General features: G+C 34.4%; 1 protein-coding gene across 2 annotated transcripts in view; it reads left to right on the forward strand.

The window, feature by feature from the left end:
• The window catches only part of GALNT13 (polypeptide N-acetylgalactosaminyltransferase 13), a 592,354-nt gene that overhangs the window by 264,623 nt on the left and 305,258 nt on the right, over nucleotides 1-22,473 (forward strand). For both annotated transcript variants that reach the window (XM_028830721.2, XM_077956554.1), the window contains exon 4: nucleotides 4,155-4,323. In XM_028830721.2, coding sequence (XP_028686554.1) covers nucleotides 4,155-4,323 — 169 coding nt within the window. The remainder of the gene's footprint in view (nucleotides 1-4,154; nucleotides 4,324-22,473) is intronic.

Raw genomic sequence — 22,473 nt, forward strand, 5'->3', positions numbered from 1 at the left:
AATGCCAATGAAAAGAAAGATTTTAAAGGAAAATATACAGAAATTAACAACTGAGTAGATCTGAGAATAGAAATACAATTTGAAAGATTTTTTTTGACAAGCAAGGCATATGGGATATTATTTAGATTTTGATTCAATGTTATGCTTGTACCATTATTCATCACATATTACTGTGTTCTCTAACAGAATAAAATCATTACTTTAAAATCAATCAACTTGAAATGTTTTTTGTTGTTTGTTTTTGCTTCAAGCTTTTTCCTAGATATAAACTAGTTCATTTCTCTTTTTTCAAAGAGACACTGCTCATTAATAAAGGGCTAATTCTGCAAATAAGAAAATGTTCATAATGTAATATACATAAGCAAATAATGCAATTGATAAATAGTGTTCTTTTTGGTAGATTTATCAGTTGGTTTGTTTATAATATGATCGTCTTTATCATTGGTAATTCTAAGATTAAAATAAATGTAAATTAAAGTTTTAAAGTGGGTTCTGTGTTAAAGAAAATGAAAGATATAAAATGATTCTGGTTTTATCATAATTCTACCAGCTTTATAATGTCATTTTGAGTCAAATTAATTATTTTTTAAAATAATTTCACTATATAATTAGGAAGAAAATATCATAGCATAATATATTAATCTCTCTTTGCAGTCTACACCAGCTTTGGTATTTGAACATTTCATCCATATTCAAATCAACAATAAAAAAACCACAATGTATATTTACTTGCCTTCTACATTACATTTGCCTGTTAGAGTAGATAAGTAGCACACATATTTAAATGGCAAGTTTTTTTTTTTTCTCTGACTATGAGGAAGCATGGTATTTTGTGAGTACATGAGTTTCTTTGTGTGTGTGCTTTGTAGAGCAAATCAACAGGTGAGGAAAATGGATAGAAATTGCTCTTTAAAAGTGCTTAAGATCAGCGATAAGTCACAAAACCCTACTGCTTATTCTGTCCCATTTGTTATTTATGCTATTTGAAGAATTAGAAAAGTGTTTTCTTCTGGTAAGATGCCTTCCTCCAGGTAAAAGCTAGAAGAAGTAAAAGGCTGGCTCCCCACTATAATTACTTAGCATTCTTTTTGCTTGAGCAAAGTGAAAAAAACCAGTAGGTCTGCTTATACACAGGAAACACACACACACATTTTTAAAATGTCAAATATATATTCATTAGAAGCTGATACAGAAAAATGTATTTAACTCTGGGGAGAAGACACTTAACCTGATATTCTTTAAGTTGTTACCTATTCTCCACTAAGAAACTGAGAATAATTAGGAGAATGACTACATGTTGTTTCAAGTAGTCCTAGGTATATGAACACTGTTTATGACCATTTTAATTTTATTGATTATGATACCAAAACATGGCACAATTACTCCTGCTACCACTGACAAAACTATAACTTACATAATGTGAAAATAAAATGGTCATGCCTTTGAATATATTGCAAATATCAAATACATCTGTGTGCTTTCAATTGACCTTCATACCTTAAGATGTTAGAATTGAGCCCATGTCTTTTCCACAGAGTGAAATTTTAATCCTATCTGCTTCCTAGTCTTGGAAGCATTGTGTTGATTATGGTAACTTTCTCTGCAGCATGTCTTTTTACCAGTTTACAGAGGGTGAAAGGGATCAGAACATGTACCCCCAAATATGCCACTTTGGCATATGGGTTATTTTAAGCTGCAGGCTCGTTCTTAAGAAAGAGCACATGCAGGAAGCTGTTTCTGATCTCCCCCTTTCTACCTAAAAGAAGGTCATAAAGTCTCCCATGATGCAGATCCCCCCCACCCCTTCCCACCGTATTAGAAAGCAAAAATTGTTCTCATCACCAGAAGTTAGGAGTCAACACTGGAATGGACCTATGCAAACAAGCTTACTAAAATAACCCTAATCTCCTCATAGTTTTCCCTATTTATTTCCTAGTTACTAACCCACAATTTACTGCCCCTAGTTCCCTACCTAAATCTCCTTTGTATTACCACTTACTGCCAATTTATTATTCTTTGTTTAAAATGGTATATAATCTCTGGGGCTTAAAAGGTTCTTTGACTTTCATTTTCCTTCTGAAGACTCCTGTGTACACATAAAAATACAATTTTATGCTCTTCTTCTATTAATCTGTATTATGCCAGTTTAATTCTTAGATCACCACAGAATGTAAGAGGATAAAGAAGGTTTTGTTCCCCTACAAATGTATTGTAAACAACTGTAAACGGGGAATTGCTTTCTTAATTTCTAAAAATTATTTTTAAAAATGTACCTCAAATGATTTAACCATTCAAAAGAATCACAAATTTTCAAAATGTTAAAAATCAGGATGTTTTTTATACCAGGGAAAAGTTATCTCTTTTTTATGGAATTAAAGTTACCGTACAAAATATGTTAAAAAAAAAAAAAAAACCCTAAACTGATTATTTATGGTTAATATGAGCACCCATGTGACCTGATTATGTTCTTATTTCAGAATCAGAAAGACTCCCAAAGGAGCCACATATAAATTCATTTAATACTTTCTGTAGACTAAACTTTTTTTTTAATCTTAGAAACGAAAGATACCTTAATGTCATTGTCTCACCAACATCACAGATTCATCCAAAGCCAAATTCAATAACGTCATCTGAGTTCAGGGATATTACATGTACTGACACCCAAAGAAAATTATTTTTATTGGGATTTTATTTCTTAAATTTAGAAAAATATACCTTCTCATAACATTTCTGCCATTATTTCTGTTTTTGCTTTTTAAAGTGAATGATAATCTTTGTAAACTTTATTTTGATGACTACTTTTTAAATAGTTTGAAATTGAATACATATTTTTTTCTATATACAATGTTTCCTGTTCTAACTATTTTTATATATGTGAGAGGATTTCAAGGCCAATCACCTTTTTTTAACTCATATCTAAAGGTCCTTAGAGATGCCTATTCTCTTATATAGTTTGACTGATGCCATTACAAAGTCATCAATGGGATGGTCAACTGTGTATTCATACTAATAATACCAGCTTTGATGTTTTGTGATGGTCGGCTCAGAGGAACATTTGCTGGGTGTGTTCTATCCTAGATTTTACCCTATTCATACATTATTTTAGAATTTATATTTTTAATGAAATGTTCTAACTTAAAAATTATTTTCATACGCATTATAGTCTTTTTTTTTTTTCAGTATTTCAAGGTATGCTGTGCCTAAATATGTGCCTTTTAATTTATATGGAAATTAAACTCAGTAAGATTAATGTGTCAGAAACTATAATATAGCAAAACATTGGAAGAGTCAAGACCAGAACCACATTCCTTTCACTTTAACCTAATTTAATATCACTGTGAAGAGGAAGTTCAGGATACATTTGGGCCAACTGGAACTTTGTCTTATTACTATATATTAGCATGCATACAGGTATGTGTAGACAACACACACACCCACACACACTTTGAAACATATACTTTAGATCTAGAAGGGACTTCAGTGTAGTGATAACTTGGGAGAAGTGGCGAGAAAATTAGCCTATATATCAAATCCTGCATTCTCTTAATGAATATTCATCCCAGAATATTACTGTGAAGTTTCAATTATAGAGCACACAGTATCCAAATTCAACTTGACATTTGAAGTTTTGTGTCACCACTATGAAGCTTCTTTTGACACAATTCAAAATGTTTTGACAAAGGAATTAAATTATTTATGGGATTAAGCCTTATCAGTTTTGTTTGCCTTTATAAAGATGTAATGGCAGTAGATATGTGAGATATCAAAACATTTAATTGGACGTGAAAAGAAATTAATCTTAATATTCTTTAAAGTTCTCTTATTTTACATTATTTTGTCTGCCTAGTGTTCAACTTCATTTTTCTCTAATAAGTGTATTAAATATATGACAGAAGTTTTAACATTTGGTATTTTGTACTGTTTAGAATTATTGTCTTAATGTTTAGTCATCATATAATTTACCTAAACTTGGAAGACAATATACAGAATTGATGTTTTTCTTTAGCATAGTGTGTGGTTTATAAGCAGTAAAATCTTGATCATTATATTATAAAACCTGTATGTAAATAATATGCTTCAGAATCTAAGACACACAAGTTTATTTATTCAGTTCATTATCTGTGTGTTTGTATGTATGTCTGTATCTCTTACAGCTGTTATTTCAAGAAACCAAGAAGGGCCAGGAGAAATGGGAAAAGCTGTGTTAATTCCTAAAGATGACCAAGAGAAAATGAAAGAGCTGTTTAAAATCAATCAGTTTAACCTGATGGCCAGTGATTTGATTGCCCTTAATAGAAGTCTGCCAGATGTAAGATTAGAAGGGTAAGTTTTACATTTGTTGTATACTCTTTTATATTCATAATCACCATATTTCAGAATCTCAGAATTTCCACTAACTCAGATTATATCAATTCTAGAAATGTGTGGTTCTGAGTACCTATCACATAGCAGGAATTTATTGTGCATGCATATGCTGAAAAAGATGAGCTATTTTCTTCTCTGGCAAAGCAAAATATGTTACTTGCAAAGACACTGCAAAATACTCAGACCAAACAGGTTTTTATTTGTGAGATGTTTTTCGTTGTTGCCATTTTGTTTTGCTTTCTTTATCTACCAGATGTAGAGCAAATATGCTCTTTAATAGATTACAGTTGTATATTGCTTAACACTGCAGAAATGTCCCAGAAAATCTGTCATTAGGCAATTTTGTCATTGCATAAGCATCATAGGTGTATTTACACAAACCTATATGGTATAGACTACTACACTTCTAGGTTGTATAATATAGCCTATTGTTTCTAGGCTGTAACTCTATACAGCATATTACTGTATTGAACACTGTAGATAAATGTAACATTATGTTAAGTATTTTTGTATCTAAACATAGAAAAGGTATAGTAAAAACATGATGCAACGCATAAAAATTTGTATACTTGTATAGGTCATGTAGCATGAATGGAGCTTGCAGGACTGAAAGTTGCTCTGGGTGAGTCAGTGAGTGTGTAGTGAGTGTGAAGGCTTAGGGCATTACTGTACCCTACTGTAGACTTTATAAACACTATACACTTAGGTTATACTAAATTTATTTTTGAAATTTCTTTCTTCAGTAATGAATTAACCTTACATTACTGTGATGTTATTTCATAAAGTCTTTAATTTTTTTCACTTTTAAACTATTTAGTATTAATACTTAGCTTAAAACACAAGCATATTGTACAGCTGTATAAAGTATTTTCTTTATATCCTTATTCTATTAGTTTTTTTTTCTGTTTTTAATGTAATTTTTATTTTTTTCTGTTAAAAACGAAGACACAAACACACACATTAGCCTAGATCTATTCAGGGTCAGTATCATCAAAACATCATTAGGCATTAGGAATCTTTCTGATTCATTATAATCTTATGAGACCATCATCATATATATGATCTGTCATTGTGCAATGCATGGCTGTATTTGCCTTACTGCATAAAAAGGTCCATATACTTTGCTTATAAAAAGTATACCTGCATTGTTATTCCAACATAAAGATAGCTAATTGTCTATATGACTCTTTGACCCTGTAAAAGTGGTTTATTATGGTTTCCAGCAATTTATATGCTGTTTATAATTAGAATGCTTGATTATCAGCGATGGAAGAAATATGCACTTGGAAAATAATGTTACATGAAAAATGATGTTGAAAAATTTAATTTTTATGTGATTAACTGTAAGCTATGCTCTAGATAGTTGAACATATTTTAAACAGATGTAATAAAATGAAATTTAGTGGCAGAATTGTAATTCTAGTATATAGTCCTTGTAAAGCAAACTCTTGGCATTAATAAAAGATGTGTCTTGAGATTTTAGAAAATCTCCAAGTTTACAAATATACTCCAGGACACACTTCCATGTAAATATAAATTGTTCTTTAGAGCACTTAATGATTTTTCTCTACATGCAACAGAACATAATTAATGCAAATAAAAATTGCCACCTCTAATGGGCTACATTACAGTACTGTGTCATAATATTAGCATCATATTTACTAACTCTTTTTTTTTAAATTTATTTATTATTATTATACTTTAAGTTGTAGGGTACATGTGCATAACGTGCAGGTTTGTTACATATGTATACTTGTGCCATGTTGGTGTGCTGCACCCATCACCTCGTCATTTACATCAGGTATAAATCCCAATGCAATCCCTCCCCCCTCCCCCCTCCCCATGATAGGCCCCGGTGTGTGATGTTCCCCTTCCTGAGTCCAAGTGATCTCATTGTTCAGTTCCCACCTATGAGTGAGAACATACGGTGTTTGGTTTTCTGTTCTTGTGATAGTTTGCTAAGAATGATGGTTTCCAGCTGCATCCATGTCCCTACAAAGGACACAAACTCATCCTTTTTGATGGCTGCATAGTATTCCATGGTGTATATGTGCCACATTTTCTTAATCCAATCTGTCACTGATGGACATTTGGGTTGATTCCAAGTCTTTGCTATTGTGAATAGTGCCACAATAAACATACGTGTGCATGTGTCTTTATAGCAGCATAATTTATAATCCTTTGGGTATATACCCAGTAATGGGATGGCTGGGTCATATGGTACATCTAGTTCTAGATCCTTGAGGAATCGCTATACTGTTTTCCATAATGGTTGAACTAGTTTACAATCCCACCAACAGTGTAAAAGTGTTCCTATTTCTCCACATCCTCTCCAGCACCTGTTGTTTCCTGACTTTTGAATGATCGCCATTCTAACTGGTGTGAGATGGTATCTCATTGTGGTTTTGATTTGCATTTCTCTGATGGCCAGTGATGATGAGCATTTTTTCATGTGTCTTTTGGCTGTATGAATGTCTTCTTTTGAGAAATGTCTGTTCATATCCTTTGCCCACTTTTTGATGGGGTTGTTTGTTTTTTTTCTTGTAAATTTGTTTGAGTTCTTTGTAGGTTCTGGATATTAGCCCTTTGTCAGATGAGTAGATTGCAAAAATGTTCTCCCATTCTGTAGGTTGCCTGTTCACTCTGATGGTAGTTTCTTTTGCTGTGCAGAAGCGCTTTAGTTTAATGAGATCCCATTTGTCAATTTTGGCTTTTGCTGCTGTTGCTTTTGGTGTTTTAGACATGAAGTCTTTGCCCATGCCTATGTCCTGAATGGTACTACCTAGGTTTTCCTCTAGGATTTTTATGGTATTAGGTCTAACATTTAAGTCTCTAATCCATCTAACTCTTAATGTTTTCTTTCTGAATTACTTCATATAATATGAAAACCTTGGCTGGGCTAGGTGGCTCATGCCTGTAATCCTAGCACTTTGGGAGGCCAAGGCAGGCGGATCACTTGAGGTCAGGAGTTCAAGACCAACCTGACCAATATGGTGAAACCCTATCTCTACTAAAAATACAAAATTAGCTGAGTGTGGTGGTGCACGCCTGTAATCCCAGCTACTTGGGAGGCTGAGGCAGGAGAATCGCTTGAACCTGAGAGGCAGAGGCTGCAGTGGGCCGAGATTTTGCCATTGCACTCCAGCCTGGGCAACAAGAGCAAAACTCTGTCTCAGAAAAAAAAAAAAAAGAAAATCTTGTTGAGATTCCAGGGCTCGTAATTGTCAGAGGTTTATTTGGTAGCTTAGTAACTGCTTTGTCACGACAATTGTATACTTTTGAAATGTCTCTCTCAACAAAAGCACAAGTAATTACATATTGTGGACATTTTTGGCCCCTGGAAAATAGTTCAACATTTAATATTAAATTTGTGCATTGCAAATTACTATGTAAAAATAGTTTTACATGTAGTCCTGTACATGTATATATATTTGTTTGTATATACATTTAAAAGTATATACAATAAGCATATACAAAAAATATGTACAATAAGCATAGTCTTCAAAGCAATTTTGAGCATTTTGGATGCTAAGTTTATAGTGTTTTAACGTTGCGTTTATTACTTTGTTTTATATGCTGTAGTATGCTTTAGTGCAGTGGTCCCCAACCTTTTGGTACTGGGGACCAGTTTTGTGGAAGACAATTTTTCTACAGATTTGGAGGTGGCGGGTTGGGGGTTGGGAGTGATTTCAGGATGAAACTGTTCTAACTCAGTTCATCAGGCATTAGATTCTCATAAGGAGCACACAGCCTAGATCCCTTGCATGTGTAGTTCACAATAGGGTTTGTGCTCCTATGAAAATCTAATGCAGTGGCTGATCTGACAGGAGACTGCGTTCAGGTGATAATGCTTGCTCTCAGGCAGCTCACCTCCTGCTGTGTGGCTGGGTTCCTATAACAGGCCAGGACCAGTACTGGTCCTTAGCCCCAGGGACCTCTGCTGTAGTGTGATAAAATGAGTGGATATGATACTTACATATTCCAGAAAACTAGGTAAACACTATTTCAAGTTTTAAAAAATTCTTGACTTTCAATCGTCAGAATACAAATAAATCAGAAGCATGAATTCAAAAAAACAAAACAAACAAAAAAACTCCATTGAGCTAGTGTTTCAAATATTCATAGCCAGTGATATTTTTTTCTTTTAAGAATCTCTGCCAGGCACAGTGGCTCATGCCTGTAATTCCAGCACTTTGGGAGGCTGAGGCAGGCAGATCACCTGAGGTCACGGGTTTGAGACCAACCTGGCCACCATGTGAAACCCCGTCTCTACTACAAATACAAAAATTACCCAGGTGTGGTGGCCCATGCCTGTAATCCCAGCTACTCGGGTGGCTGAAGCAGGAGAATCACTTGAACCCAGGAGGCAGAGGTTGTGGTGAGCCATGATTGTGCCACTGCACTCCAGCCTGGGTGACAGAGAAAAAAAAAAAAAGAGAGAATATCTTAGCTCTAGTTTGTTATCTTAGTCTAAAAAAAAAAAAAAGAAGGATCCCTTACCATACTAAGTTTATGAGTAAGTCATAAACTGTAGAGAGATCCAACATTATAAATGAATAAGTCAAGTTGCTTAGCATGAAAAGTACATAAAATCCTGTATTTACTCTGGTTACTATTGCTTGGATTCTCATATTTTACAGTTTCTGAAATAATATTAATGAAATTTTTTTTCATTTTATTTTTATATAAAACTACAGTGTATGTTGTAAGTAAGAAAACAGAAATACCATGAAAAATTCCTAGACAAGTCACAGTGTATGAGGTTTACCAAGGACATTTGCAAGTCATCTTGAATGACTCAATTGTGGGACTGCCTGGGAACAACTAATGTTGAAAAACTTACCATGAGTCACATAGCCAAACTGTTATTTAAAAGATGTAGAAATGTTAATACTCATTTGATCTAGAAAATGTTTTTATAATTTGGTTGTATGTCAGTTACACTTCAGTTTTTGGATAATTATATCCTAAAAAGATATAGATATATTAAGCTAGCACAAGTGATGACTGATATAAATTATATAAAGATGTAAAAAGAATAGGATTCTAAAATAATTAATTTAAGAAGAAGCTGAATTTATTTTAGTGGAAAACTTGAGTTGATACTTAGAAAGTGTCTGAGTCATCCAAACTGTGAATTCATTCAAATATTTAATCATATTTTACTGCGTTATACCTTTAAACTATTTTGGCTAAATTCAGAAAATTGTCCAAAAAGTTTAATGTTATGTTTGATGTTAATATCAATTTGCAAATACTGGAAAATGTATTCAGGGAATAAATCTAAGCATATATCCTATGTTTACACAGGAACAGACTAGGTAAAAATAGGTTTTTTTGGAGGCAGTTGTGAATAACCATTAGGACAGACTGAAGTTCTGTTCTGTAATATCTATCCCTAGGAATGTTTAAATATTTATAAAAAATTACTTAAAGTATTTAATTTTTTAATACATGCAACACATTTGTATGTAATCTTATATAATACATATAATATATATATACACACACATAGAGAGGGAGAGAGAGAGAGAGACTACATAAGAATCCCAGAAATGAAAGGCCTTCAAGAAGGTAAAACATTTCATAAAGAGGCATCTGCCCTTTATTGTACTTAAAATATAAAAGTAACATAATTTTTTTGTAACTAGCATCTTATATCAAAAAATTAGGATTGCATACATATGTGTATTATATATATAATATATAATATATAATATAAATTATATTTATATATACATAGAGACTAAAACTTTACATATAAATTTACATATAAATTTTATTTATATGTATAAATAAAATTTTAGACAGCTCTAACCAGCCCTCTCTCTCCTTTGTCCATTCCCCCACAAATAAAATTTTTAAAAGTGAATGTCTTAATAGTCTATCTGATTCAGAATGTTGAGAAAAATGACTATTAACTAATGGCTCAGCATTAGAAATTTGTTAGCATGTTTCTCATCAACTGTGGGGCTAATATTTGTAAATTTATATATTTTGGATTTCATAAGAGCAGGATTTAAATACTTCTGTTGTCAGAAAGTAAATAAATGGATGTCATTTTGTTTGGTTTTTAACCTAAAGTTATTTAGCATTACTTGAATTCAGTCATTTAATAACACTTCAAGGGCTGGTATTGAGTTTTTTGAAGGTTATAATGCAGCTAGCATTTAAATATTTTTCATCAGGAAAAAAATTGAGAAAATAGAAATTTTATTTTAGCTTTTTATATCGTAGGCCAAATAACTGCTTCTTAGGTATGCACACTTTCAAATCGATAAAGAGGAAAAGACTCTAGCAGCCTTACATTATTAGTGGAAGAGGAGCTGTAGCATACGAATTTTGAATAAGTTGCTCTCAAAGGACAAAGAATTTATTTATTACATAAAGTAGGAATAAGATATAGTATATATTTTTTCTGTGCTCAATCTCATGAGTACATGTTCATTTATAAGGTTTGCCTTTCCCATAAATTAAAATATGATAAATGTAGCATTGATTGCACAAAAGAGAAATATAAAATGAGAATATTAATTGGATTTCCAATCTCTGTTCTACATCTTTTCTTTTTAATTTGAGAATTATTGCAACATTTATATGCTGGTAAAAGTCTTCCCTGTGAAGATAATAATAATTTCTTTAATAATTTGATTTATGTAATGTGCTCATGTGTAGAATTAATTTCACTATCCAGATTAAAACTGGTATGTTAGAATGCCTGCATGTTTACATATGCACAAGGTATGTATATATATATATACACACACACACATATACATACACACATGTACACACCTATACATACACATACACACACATATATACACACACTTGAGGCATGTGGATATAAGTATTATTATCATTTGGGGGATAATAATACTGTTACACTGTAAGTTTTCTTTCAAATAAAGTAGAGTAACACATGTCTAGGCATGTTCTCAGGGACACATTTAAGTACATCATATGCAGAAAACATGCCACATAACCTTTATTGACACTTGAACTACCCCTCCATGGTTTCCTTATGTAATTTAATTTTCTGACACTACTACCTTCAACTTCTAAAAAAATGTGGTACTATATGCATAACATAAAATTTACCATTTTAACTATTTTAAAGCACATAGTTAAGTAGTGTTAAGTATAAAGGGCATCAGAATATGCTACCCTAAAATATGCCAATTTATCATAAAGATTCTTTTGAGCTGAAGGCAATTAAGGAAAAGCAGGCATAGGAAACCTCTCTGCTCTTCCCCATCTACCTAAAGTAGGGCATACATTTGACTTATAAAAGTATCCCCCACTCTCATACCAGGAGAAGAAGAGCAACCTTTATTAGCAGAGATAGAAATGCTGCCAAGATAAGCCAGCATAATCAAATTTCACTAAATAACCTTTATTATCATTAGTTTCCCTACTACATTACAGAGTTTCCCCCCCTAGAAGCCCCAAAACCTTTTCCTTTGTCTTGCCACTTCTCCATGATTCATCACCCTTTTTTAAAATGCCATATAAACCTACTGAGTTTAACTACTTGTTTGGGTCTTCACTTCTTTTCTATGAAGGTCTCTGTTCATGTGAAAATCAAATGATTATAATCAAATAAAATGTGTATGCCTTTTTTTCCTGTTAATCTGTGTTTTTTTTTTTTTTTTTTTTTTTTGTTAGTTTAATTCACAAGCCCCAGTTATAGAACCTAAGAAGGTAGAGGAAAGGTTTTTCTGTTCCCTATAAGTGAATTTACATTGTTGTGCAATGGATCTTTAGCATTATTTTTATTTTGTAAAACTGAAATTCTATAGCCGTTAAACAGCAACTCCACATTTCCCCAGCCCCTAGCAACCACCATTCTATGTTCTGACTTTCTGAGGTTGATATTTTCAGCATTTATCAGGACCTAATTGTGTACCCATGAAAATTAAGAGATACGGTTTTACATTAGAGAATGGAATACATATATATACATATATATATTTGAATGATATATATAATATATTATATATAATATGTATTTTTAAAATGATATACATAAATCCAAATGATATATATATATCATTCAAATATATAATTATATCTCCTAGTATGTAGCAGTGTGAATTTAGAAGTGCCGTTGTATCAAGGTGTGATGAAGGACAGTTTTACAGGAAAGGTGTATTTGGAACCAAGCTTTGTAAGATGAATTTGTGTAGAACCAGGCTTACAGAAATGAGACAGCAGAAAGGATAGTATAGACAAGAAAGCCAGTTCTGAGTAGAGGAGGGCCAATGAAACTGTTTGTTAGGAACATGGATCATAGGTAAACAGATATGGAGCCTGGCTATCATCTTATTTATACTCTTAATAATTTATATATTCACGTTTACCAAATACCTGTTAGTTTGTTTGTTTTTGCAAATTCTAATTGAGAAAGCAGAAAATCTATTTTTCATTTTCTAAATCTACATGGTAATCATGTTTTTGCTTATGTTTTTCCTACTTGAGTTATGTAGGCCTGAAAGGGTTTTTAAAATATTATCCACTATCATGGTTGTTATTGTGTTCTCAGATTTCTAGTATTTCATTTTGTTCCCTATATTTTTGTTCTATGTGGCTTAAGGCAGACATACTCAATTATTTAAACCTCAGTAAAAATTAGAGTTCACAGCAATTAAATCAGACAGATTTTTTCCAAAAAAATAAGAAACTTTAATACAGAAAAGGTAATTTTTAAAATGCAGAAGGTTTGGATAACCAAGGAATAGAAAATGATGATACAGTTTAGACAGAAGGTATGTGAGGTCTTGTGAGAAGAGAAAACAATTAGAAAGTTGTTAACTATTCATCCAAGCTCACTGGCCTGCAGAGGATGATGAAGAGTCTTAAAAACAATTTTATTTAGACATGTGATGGTAGGCAACAAGGAGGTTTTAGAACAAAAACATGGTGTGATAGTTTGCTAAGAATGATGGTTTCCAGCTGCATCCATGTCCCTACAAAGGACACAAACTCATCCTTTTTTATGGCTGCATAGTATTCCATGGTGTATATGTGCCACATTTTCTTAATTCAATCTGTCACTGATGGACATTTGGGTTGATTCCAAGTCTTTGCTATTGTGAATAGTGCCGCAATAAACATAAGTGTGCATGTGTCTTTATAGCAGCATAATTTATAATCCTTTGGGTATATACCCAGTAATGGGATGGCTGGGTCATATGGTACATCTAGTTCTAGATCCTTGAGGAATCGCCATACTGTTTTCCATAATGGTTGAACTAGTTTACAATCCCACCAACAGTGTAAAAGTGTTCCTATTTCTCCACATCCTCTCCAGCACCTGTTGTTTCCTGACTTTTGAATGATTGCCATTCTAACTGGTGTGAGATGGTATCTCATTGTGGTTTTGATTTGCATTTCTCTGATGGCCAGTGATGATGAGCATTTTTTCATGTGGGAACTGAACAATGAGATCACTTGGACTCAGAAAGGGGAACATCACACACCGGGGCCTATCATGGGGAGGGGGGAGGGGGGAGGGATTGCATTGGGATTTATACCTGATGTAAATGACGAGGTGATGGGTGCAGCACACCAACATGGCACAAGTATACATATGTAACAAACCTGCACGTTATGCACATGTACCCTACAACTTAAAGTATAATAATAATAAATAAATTAAAAAAAAAAACATGGTGTGATGGAAATGATATTTAGGAAGAGTTATTCTTGCAGTAGTATATAAAAGGTATTATAGATAAGAGAAGCCTGAATTTAGTAAGATTCCCTATTGGCTATTATAGTCACATAGATCTGATTAGATGAGGAACTTGTCTAGGATAACGGCCTTAGAAACATAAAGCAATTTGTAGTAATTAATTAAAATGAAGAGAAAGAAAACACATCAAATTTAAGATAGCTTCAGGAGGGATGGGAATGTGGTTGAATTTTCAACTTTATTTGTATGTGTAAGTATTTGTGTATGTGCATTTATAGGAAAGAGAGATAGGAACCGTTAGTAAAAATTATCCTAAGTATATTTTCTAGTGATTTTCCAGAATTGGTGACTTACTAGATACAAGGGAAGTCAAAATATGACTTTAATGTTTCAAATTTGGTGACTAGGAGATTTGTGGTGTTGCTGATTGTTTATGTTTGTGTATGTGTGTGTGTGTGTGTGTGTATAAACATACATATACAAAGAGTCACATAAATGCCACTTTTAATATGGATAGTAGAATTTACTTCACATTCACATATAAGAACATTAGATAAATCAAAATATTATGGAAACTATTATTGTTATCTTTAGAGGCAAGATTTTTACCAGCATATGAAAGCTATGGTAATTCTCAACTTAAAAATAAAAGATGTGTACCAGAGATCAGAAATTCAATTAATGTCCTTGTTTCTATTTCACCTTTATGAAATCAGTGCTGCCTTTATCTGTATATTATTACAGTAATTGTTCAAAATATAATTTTTAAAATCAGCCATTTGAAAGTCAGTCTTTATGGTTAAAATGTGTATTTTTGGCCAGGCGCGGTGGCTCAAGCCTGTAATCCCAGCACTTTGGGAGGCCGAGACGGGCGGATCACAAGGTCAGGAGATGGAGACCATCCTGGCTAACCTGGTGAAACCCCGTCTCTACTAAAAAAATACAAAAAACTAGCCGGGCGAGGTGGCGGGCGCCTTTAGTCCCAGCTACTCGGGAGGCTGAGGCAGGAGAATGGCGTGAACCTGGGAGGCAGAGCTTGCAGTGAGCTGAGATCCGGCCACTGCATTCCAGCCTGGGCGACAGAGCAAGACTCCGTCTCAAAAAAAAAAAAAAAAAAAAAAAAAAGTGTATTTTTTTTACTCATCTCATGGAAAAAAATCTAATTTATAAAGCAAAGATTTTTTTTTAGTAAACATTTGCAGATCGATTCAACTTAAGAAAGCAGATATTTCTGTTATTGCTAGAAAAATCCTATGTGGAAGGAATATTTGACTTTGTATTAAATTACCTCTCAATATTTTTTGCCCCCGATGTTTTCTGTGCACATACCAGTTTCTTATGGGAAGGGTAAATTGTTCTAATGCCAGCTTACACTAATATTTTTCTGAGGAAGAATGTGATTTTATAGTTAAATTAATTCATGATAGTAAGACATAGTTTTGTTGACATGAAAGATGTTAGCATCTGTCTAAAAATTCTCGTTATATATTATAATTAATATTCTCATCAGCTTGCGAAGTCTCCCCACATAAGCCAGTATACTTTCTGTATGGTAATTGCTGTTTAAATTAGAAAATTTATATTTGGACTTTGAATTTTAATATTTAATGTTGCTATGTAATTTTGTTCATTAAGAATATTGAAAACAAGGCCAAAAATAAGTTGCATTTTGTTACATTCCAAGTCCAACTTGAAATAAATGGAACATAAGTAATGGTTATACTTTTAGGATAAAACTATATAGGTACAAATATATTTTCTACATATGTTTATGTATTGCATAATACATATATATTCTACATATATTTATGTATTGCATTTATAGTGTCTTATTTTGCTTTTTCCTTAACATAAAGCACTTTCTATTATTTTTTATGTCTTTTTATTTGTGAGTTATAATATAGATACAGAGACATTTTCCCTAAAATGTCATAGGAGACTTTCTGGTTATATTTGACCAGATAGTTAATTTTCTAAGATAGTGTTCTATCTTCAAATAGAAATGGAAAGATCAAATATAATGTGATTGTTTTATTATCACACTATATAAAATGGTATTGAATTCCACAATATAAATTCTTTTTTATTTTTAAACTAAATCTTCAAAAATTGTCCTGATATAATAAGAAAATACAGCATCCCAAAATGTAATATTAATATTTATCATCTTTAGTTGCACAGATTCTTTAGTTCTTTGTAAAGAACATTATTAGATCTTCATAAGAAATGAAATATTGCTGTTTACAAGTTTAATGCACGTATGTAACCTATAATTCTGTATGAAACTTTTACAATCCCTTAAGAAATGTCCTGCAAATTTGATGATTTTTTTTTATTTTATTTTTTATTTTTATTATTATACTTTAAGTTCTAGGGTACATGTGCACAACGTGCAGGTTTGTTACATATGTATACAGGTGCCATGTTGGTGTTCTGCACCCATTAACTCACCATTTACATTAGGTATATCTCCTAATGCTATCCCTCCCCGCTGTCCCCTCTCCACAATAGGCCCCGGTGTGTGTTCTCCTTCCTGTGTCTAAGTGATCTTATTGTTCACTTTCCACCTATGAGTGAGAACATGCAGTGTTTGGTTTTCTGTTCTTGTGATAGTTTGCTAAGAATGATGGTTTCCAGCTGCATCCATGTCCCTACAAAGGACACGAGCTCATCTTTTTTATGGCTGCATAGTATTCAACAGTGTATATGTGCCACATTTTCTTAATCCAGTCTGTCACTGATCGACATTTGGGTTGATTCCAAATCTTTGCTATTGTAAATAGTGCCGCAATAAACATACGTGTGCATGTGTCTTTATAACAGCGTGACTTATAATCCTTTGGGTATATACCCAGTAATGGGATGGCTGGATCATATGGTATTTTTAGTTCTAGATCCTTGAGGAATCGCCATACTGTTTTCCAAAATGGTTGAACTAGTTTACAGTCCCACCAACAGTGTAAAAGTGTTCCTATTTCTCCACAACCTCTCCAGCACCTATTGTTTCCTGACTTTTTTTTTTTTTTTTGAGACAGAGTCTCGCTCTGTGACCCAGGCTGGAGTGCAGTGGCTGGATCTCAGCTCACTGCAAGCTCTGCCTCCCGGGTTTACACCATTCTCCTGTATCAGCCTCCCGAGTAGCTGGGACTAGAGGTGCCCACCATCTCGCCCTTCTAGTTTTTTGTTTTAGTAGAGACGGGGTTTCACCGGGTTAGCCAGGATGGTCTCGATCTCCTGACCTCGTGATCCACCCGTCTCGGCCTCCCAAAGTGCTGGGATTACAGGCTTGAGCCACCGCGCCTAGCCTGTTTCCTGACTTTTTAATGATTGCCATTCTAACTGGTGTGAGATGGTATCTCATTGTGGTTTTGATTTGCATTTCTCTGATGGCCAGTGATGATGAGCATTTTTTCATGTGTCTGTTGGCTGTATGAATGTCTTCTTTTGGGAAGTGTCTGGTTGTATCCTTTGCCCACTTTTTGATGGGGTTGCTTGTTTTTTTCTTGTAAATTTGTTTGAGTTCTTTGTAGGTTCTGGATATTAGCCCTTTGTCAGATGAGGAGATTGCAAAAATGTTCTCCCATTCTGTAGGTTGCCTGTTCACTCTGATGGTAGTTTCTTTTGCTATGCAGAAGCTCTTTAGTTTAATTAGATCCCATTTGTCAATTTTGGCTTTTGTTGCGTTTGCTTTTGATGTTTTAGACATGAAGTCCTTGCCCATGCCTATGTCCTCAATGGTATTACCTAGGTTTTCCTGTAGGGTTTTTATGGTGTGAGGTCTAACATTTATATCTCTAATTCATCTAGAATTAATTTTCGTATAAGGAGTAAGGAAAGGATCCAGTTTCAGCTGTCTACTTATGGCTAGTCACTTTTCCCAGCTCCATTTATTAAATAGGGAATCCTGTCCCCATTTCTTGTTTTTGTCAGGTTTGTCAAAGATCAGATGATTGTAGATGTGTGATATTATTTCTGAGGCCTCTGTTCTGTTTCATTGGTCTAGATCTCTGTTTTGGTACCAGTACCATGCTGTTTTGGTTACTGTAGCCTTGTAATATAGTTTGAAGTCAGGTAGCATGATGCCTCCAGCTCTGTTCTTTTGGCTTAGGATTGTCTTGGCAGTGTGGGGTCTTTTTTGGTTCCATATGAACTTTAAAGCAGTTTTTTCCAATTCTGTGAAGAATGTCATTGGTAGCTTAGTGGGGATGTCATTGAATCTATAAATAACCTTGGGCAGTATGGCCATTTTCACGATATTGATTCTTCCTATCCATGAGCATGTATGTGTTTCCATTTGTTTCTGTCCTGTTTTATTTCACTGAGCAGTGGTTTGTAGGTCTCCGTGAAAAGGTCCTTTACATCCCTTGTAAGTTGGATTCCTAGGTATTTTATTCTCTTTGAAGCTATTGTGAATGGGAGTTCATTCATGATTTGGCTCTCTGTTTGTCTGTTACTGGTGTATAAGAATGCTTGTGATTTTTGCACATTAATTTTGTATCCTGAGACTTTGCTGAAGTTGCTTATCAGCTTAAGGAGATTTTGGGCTGAGACAATGGGGTTATCTAAATATACAATCATGTCATCTGCAAACAGGGACAATTTGACTTCTTCTTTTCCTAACTGAATACCCTTGATTTCTTTCTGTTGCCTGATTGCCCTAGCCAGAACTTCCAACACTATGTTGAATAGGAGTGGTGAGAGTGGGCATCCCTGTCTTGTGCCAGTTTTCAAGGGGAATGCTTCCAGTTTTTGCCTATTCAGTATGATATTGGCTGTGGGTTTGTCATAAATAGCTCTTATTATTTTGAGATATGTTCCATCAATACCGAATTTATTGAGAGTTTTTAGCATGAAACGCTGTTGAATTTTGTCAAAGGCCTTTCCTGCATCTATTGAGATAATCCTGTGGTTTTTGTCTTTGGTTCTGCTTATATGCTGGATTACGTTTATTGATTTGCATATGTTGAACCAGCCTTGCATCCCAAGGGATGAAGCCCACTTGATCATGGTGGATTAGTTTTTTGATGTGCTGCTGGATTCGGTTTTTCAATATTTTATTGAGGAGTTTTGCATCGATGTTCATCAGGGATATTGGTCTAAAATTCTCCTGTTTTGTTGTGTCTCTGCCAGGCTTTGGTATCAGGATGATGTTGGCCTCATAAAATGGGTTAGGGAGGATTTCCTCTTTTTCTATTGATTGAAATAGTTTCAGAAGGAATGGTACCAGCTCCTCCTCGTACCTATAGTAGAATTCAGCTGTGAATCCGTCTGGTTCTGGACTTTTTTTTTGTTGGTAGGCTATTAATTATTGCCCCAATTTCAGAGCCTGCTATTGGTCTATTCAGGGATTCAACTTCTTCCTGGTTTAGTCTTGGGAGAGTGTAAGTGTCCAGGAAATTATCCATTTCTTCGAGGTTTTCTAGTTTACTTGCATAGAGGTATTTATAGTATTTTCTGATGGTAGTTTGTTTTTCTGTTGGGTTGGTGGTGATATCCCCTTTATCATTTTTATTGCATCTATTTGATTCTTCTCTCTTTTCTTCATTATTAGTCTTGCTAGCAGTCTATCAATTTTGTTGATCTTTTCAAAAAACCAGCTCCTGGATTCATTGATTTTTTTGGAGGGTTTTTTTGTGTCTCTATCTCCTTCAGTTCTGCTCTTATCTTAGTTATTTCTTGCCTTCTGCTAGCTTTCGAATGTGTTTGCTCTTGCTTCTCTAGTTCTTTTAATTGTGATGTTAGGGTCTCCATTTTAGATCTTTCCGGCTTTCTCTTGTGGGCTATATTTAGTGCTATAAATTTCCCTGTACACACTGCTTTAAATGTGTCCCAGAAATTCTGGTATGTTGTGTCTTTTTTGTCATTAGTTCCAAAGAACATCTTTATTTCTGCTTTCATTTCGTTATGTACCCAGTAGTCATTCAGGAGCAGGTTGTTCAGTTTCCATGTAGTTGAGCAGTTTTGAGTGAGATTCTCTATCCTGAGTTCTAGTTTGATTACACTGTGGTCTGAGAGACAGTTGGTTATAATTTCTATTCTTTTATATTTGCTGAGGAGTGCTTTACTTCCAACTATGTGGTCAATTTTGGAATAAGTGTGATGTGGTGCTGAGAAGAATGTATATTCTGTTGGTTTGGGGTGGAGAGTTCTGTAGATGTCTATTAGGTCCGCTTGGTGCAGAGTTGAGTTCAATTCCTGGATATCCTTGTTAACTTTCTGTCTCATTGATCTGTCTAATGTTGACAGTGGGGTGTTGAAGTCTCCCATTGTTATTGTATGGGATTCTTAGTCTCTTTGTAAGTCTCTAAGGACTTGCTTTATGAATCTGGGTTCTTCTGTATTGGGTGCATATGTATTTAGGATAGTTAGCTCTTCGTAATGAATTAATCCCTTTATTAAACATTATGTAATGGCCTTCTTTGTCTCTTTTGATCTTTGTTGGTTTAAAGTCTGTTTTATCAGAGACGAGGATTGCAACCCCTGCTTTTTTTTTCTTTTCCATTTGCTTGGTAGATCTTCCTCCATCCCTTTATTTTGAGACTATGTGTGTCTCTGCATGTGAGATGGGTCTCCTGAATACAGCAACCTGATGGGTCTTGACTCTTTATCCAATTTTCCAGTCTGTGTCTTTTAATTGGACCACTTAATCCATTTATATTTAAGGTTAATATTGTTATGTGTGAACTTGATCCTGTCATTATGATATTAGCTGGTTATTTTGCTCGTTAGTTGATGCAGTTTCTTCCTACCATAGATGGACTTTACATTTTGGCATGTTTTTGCAGTGGCTGGTACCTGTTGTTCCTTTCCATGTTTAGTGCTTCCTTCAGGATCTCTTGTAGGGCAGGCCTGGTGGTGACAAAATCTCTAAGCATTTACTTGTCTGTAAAGGATTTTATTTCTCCTTCACTTATGAAACTTAGTTTGACTAGATATGAAATTCTGAGTTGAAAACTCTTTTCTTTAAGAATGTTGAATATTGGCCCCCACTCTCTTCTGGCTTGTAGAGTATCTGCTGAGAGATCTGCTGTTAGTGTGATGGGCTTCCCTTTGTGGGTAACCTGGCCTTTCTCTCTGGCTGCCTTTAACATTTATTCTTTCATTTCAACTTTGGTGAACCTGACAATTATGTGTCTTGGAGTTGCTCTTCTTGAGGAATATCTTTGTGGCATTCTCTGTATTTCCTGAATTTGAATGTTGGCTTGCATTACTAGGTTGGGGAAGTTCTCCTGGATGATATCCTGCAGAGTGTTTTCCAACTTGGTTCCATTTTCCCCGTCACTTTCAGGCACACCAATCAGACGTAGATTTGGTCTTTTCACATAATCCCATATTTCTTGGAGGCTTTGTTCATTTATTTTTACTCTTTTTTCTTTACATTCCTCTTCTCGTTTCATTTCATTCATTTGATCTTCAATCACTGATAATCTTTCTCCATTTGATCGAGTCGGTTACTGAAGCTTGTGCATTGGTCACGTAGTTCTCATGTCATGGTTTTCATCTCAATCAGTTCTTTTAAGGTCTTCTCTGTACTGATTATTCTAGTTATCCATTCATCCATTATTTTTTCAAGGTTTTTAGTTTCCTTGCGCTGGTTACATAGTTCCTCCTTTAGCTCTGAGAAGTTTGATCGACTGAAGCCTTCTTCTCTCAAGTCGTCAAATCGTCATTCTCTGTCCAGCTTTGATCCATTACTGGCGATGAGCTGTGTTCCTTTGGAGGGGGAGATGCCCTCTGATTTTTTTAATTTCGTGCCTTTCTGCACTGCTTTTTCCCCATCTTTGTGGTTTTATCTGCTTTTGGTCTTTGATGATGGTGATGTACTGATGGGGTTTTGGTGTGGGTGTCCTTTCTGTTTGTTAGTTTTCCTTCTAACTGTCAGGACCCTCAGCTGCGGGTCTGTTGGAGTTTGCTTGAAGTCCACTCCAGACCCTGTTTGCCTGGGTATCAGCAGCGGAGGCTGCAGAAGATAGAATATTGCTGAACAGTGAGTGTTGCTGTCTGTATCTTGCTCTGCAAGTTTCGTCTCAGGGTGTACCCAGTCGTGTGAGGTGTGATGTGTTGGTCTGCACCTAGTGGGGGATGTCTCCCAACTAGGCTACTCAGGGATCAGGGACCCACTTAAGCAGGTAGTCTGTCCATTCTCAGATCTCAACCTCCGTGCTAGGAGAACCACTGCTGTCCACAATATAAATTCTTAAGTAAAATTCACATTTTATATTCATCCAGTGTCTCATTTCTAAGCTATATTTTATGAAAAATTTAAAAGCAGGTGTAGCACATAGTTCCTATCCTTGATAAGCTTACATAGCATAATGATTAGGAAGATATATTCTCCCCCATGACACAGTTTAAACATATTAATTAATAAATTGTGTGATAATAGTAAATGTAGCTAAATATCAATATTT

This window comes from Macaca mulatta, chromosome 12, assembly GCF_049350105.2.
Source record: "Macaca mulatta isolate MMU2019108-1 chromosome 12, T2T-MMU8v2.0, whole genome shotgun sequence".
NCBI lineage: Eukaryota > Metazoa > Chordata > Mammalia > Primates > Cercopithecidae > Macaca > Macaca mulatta.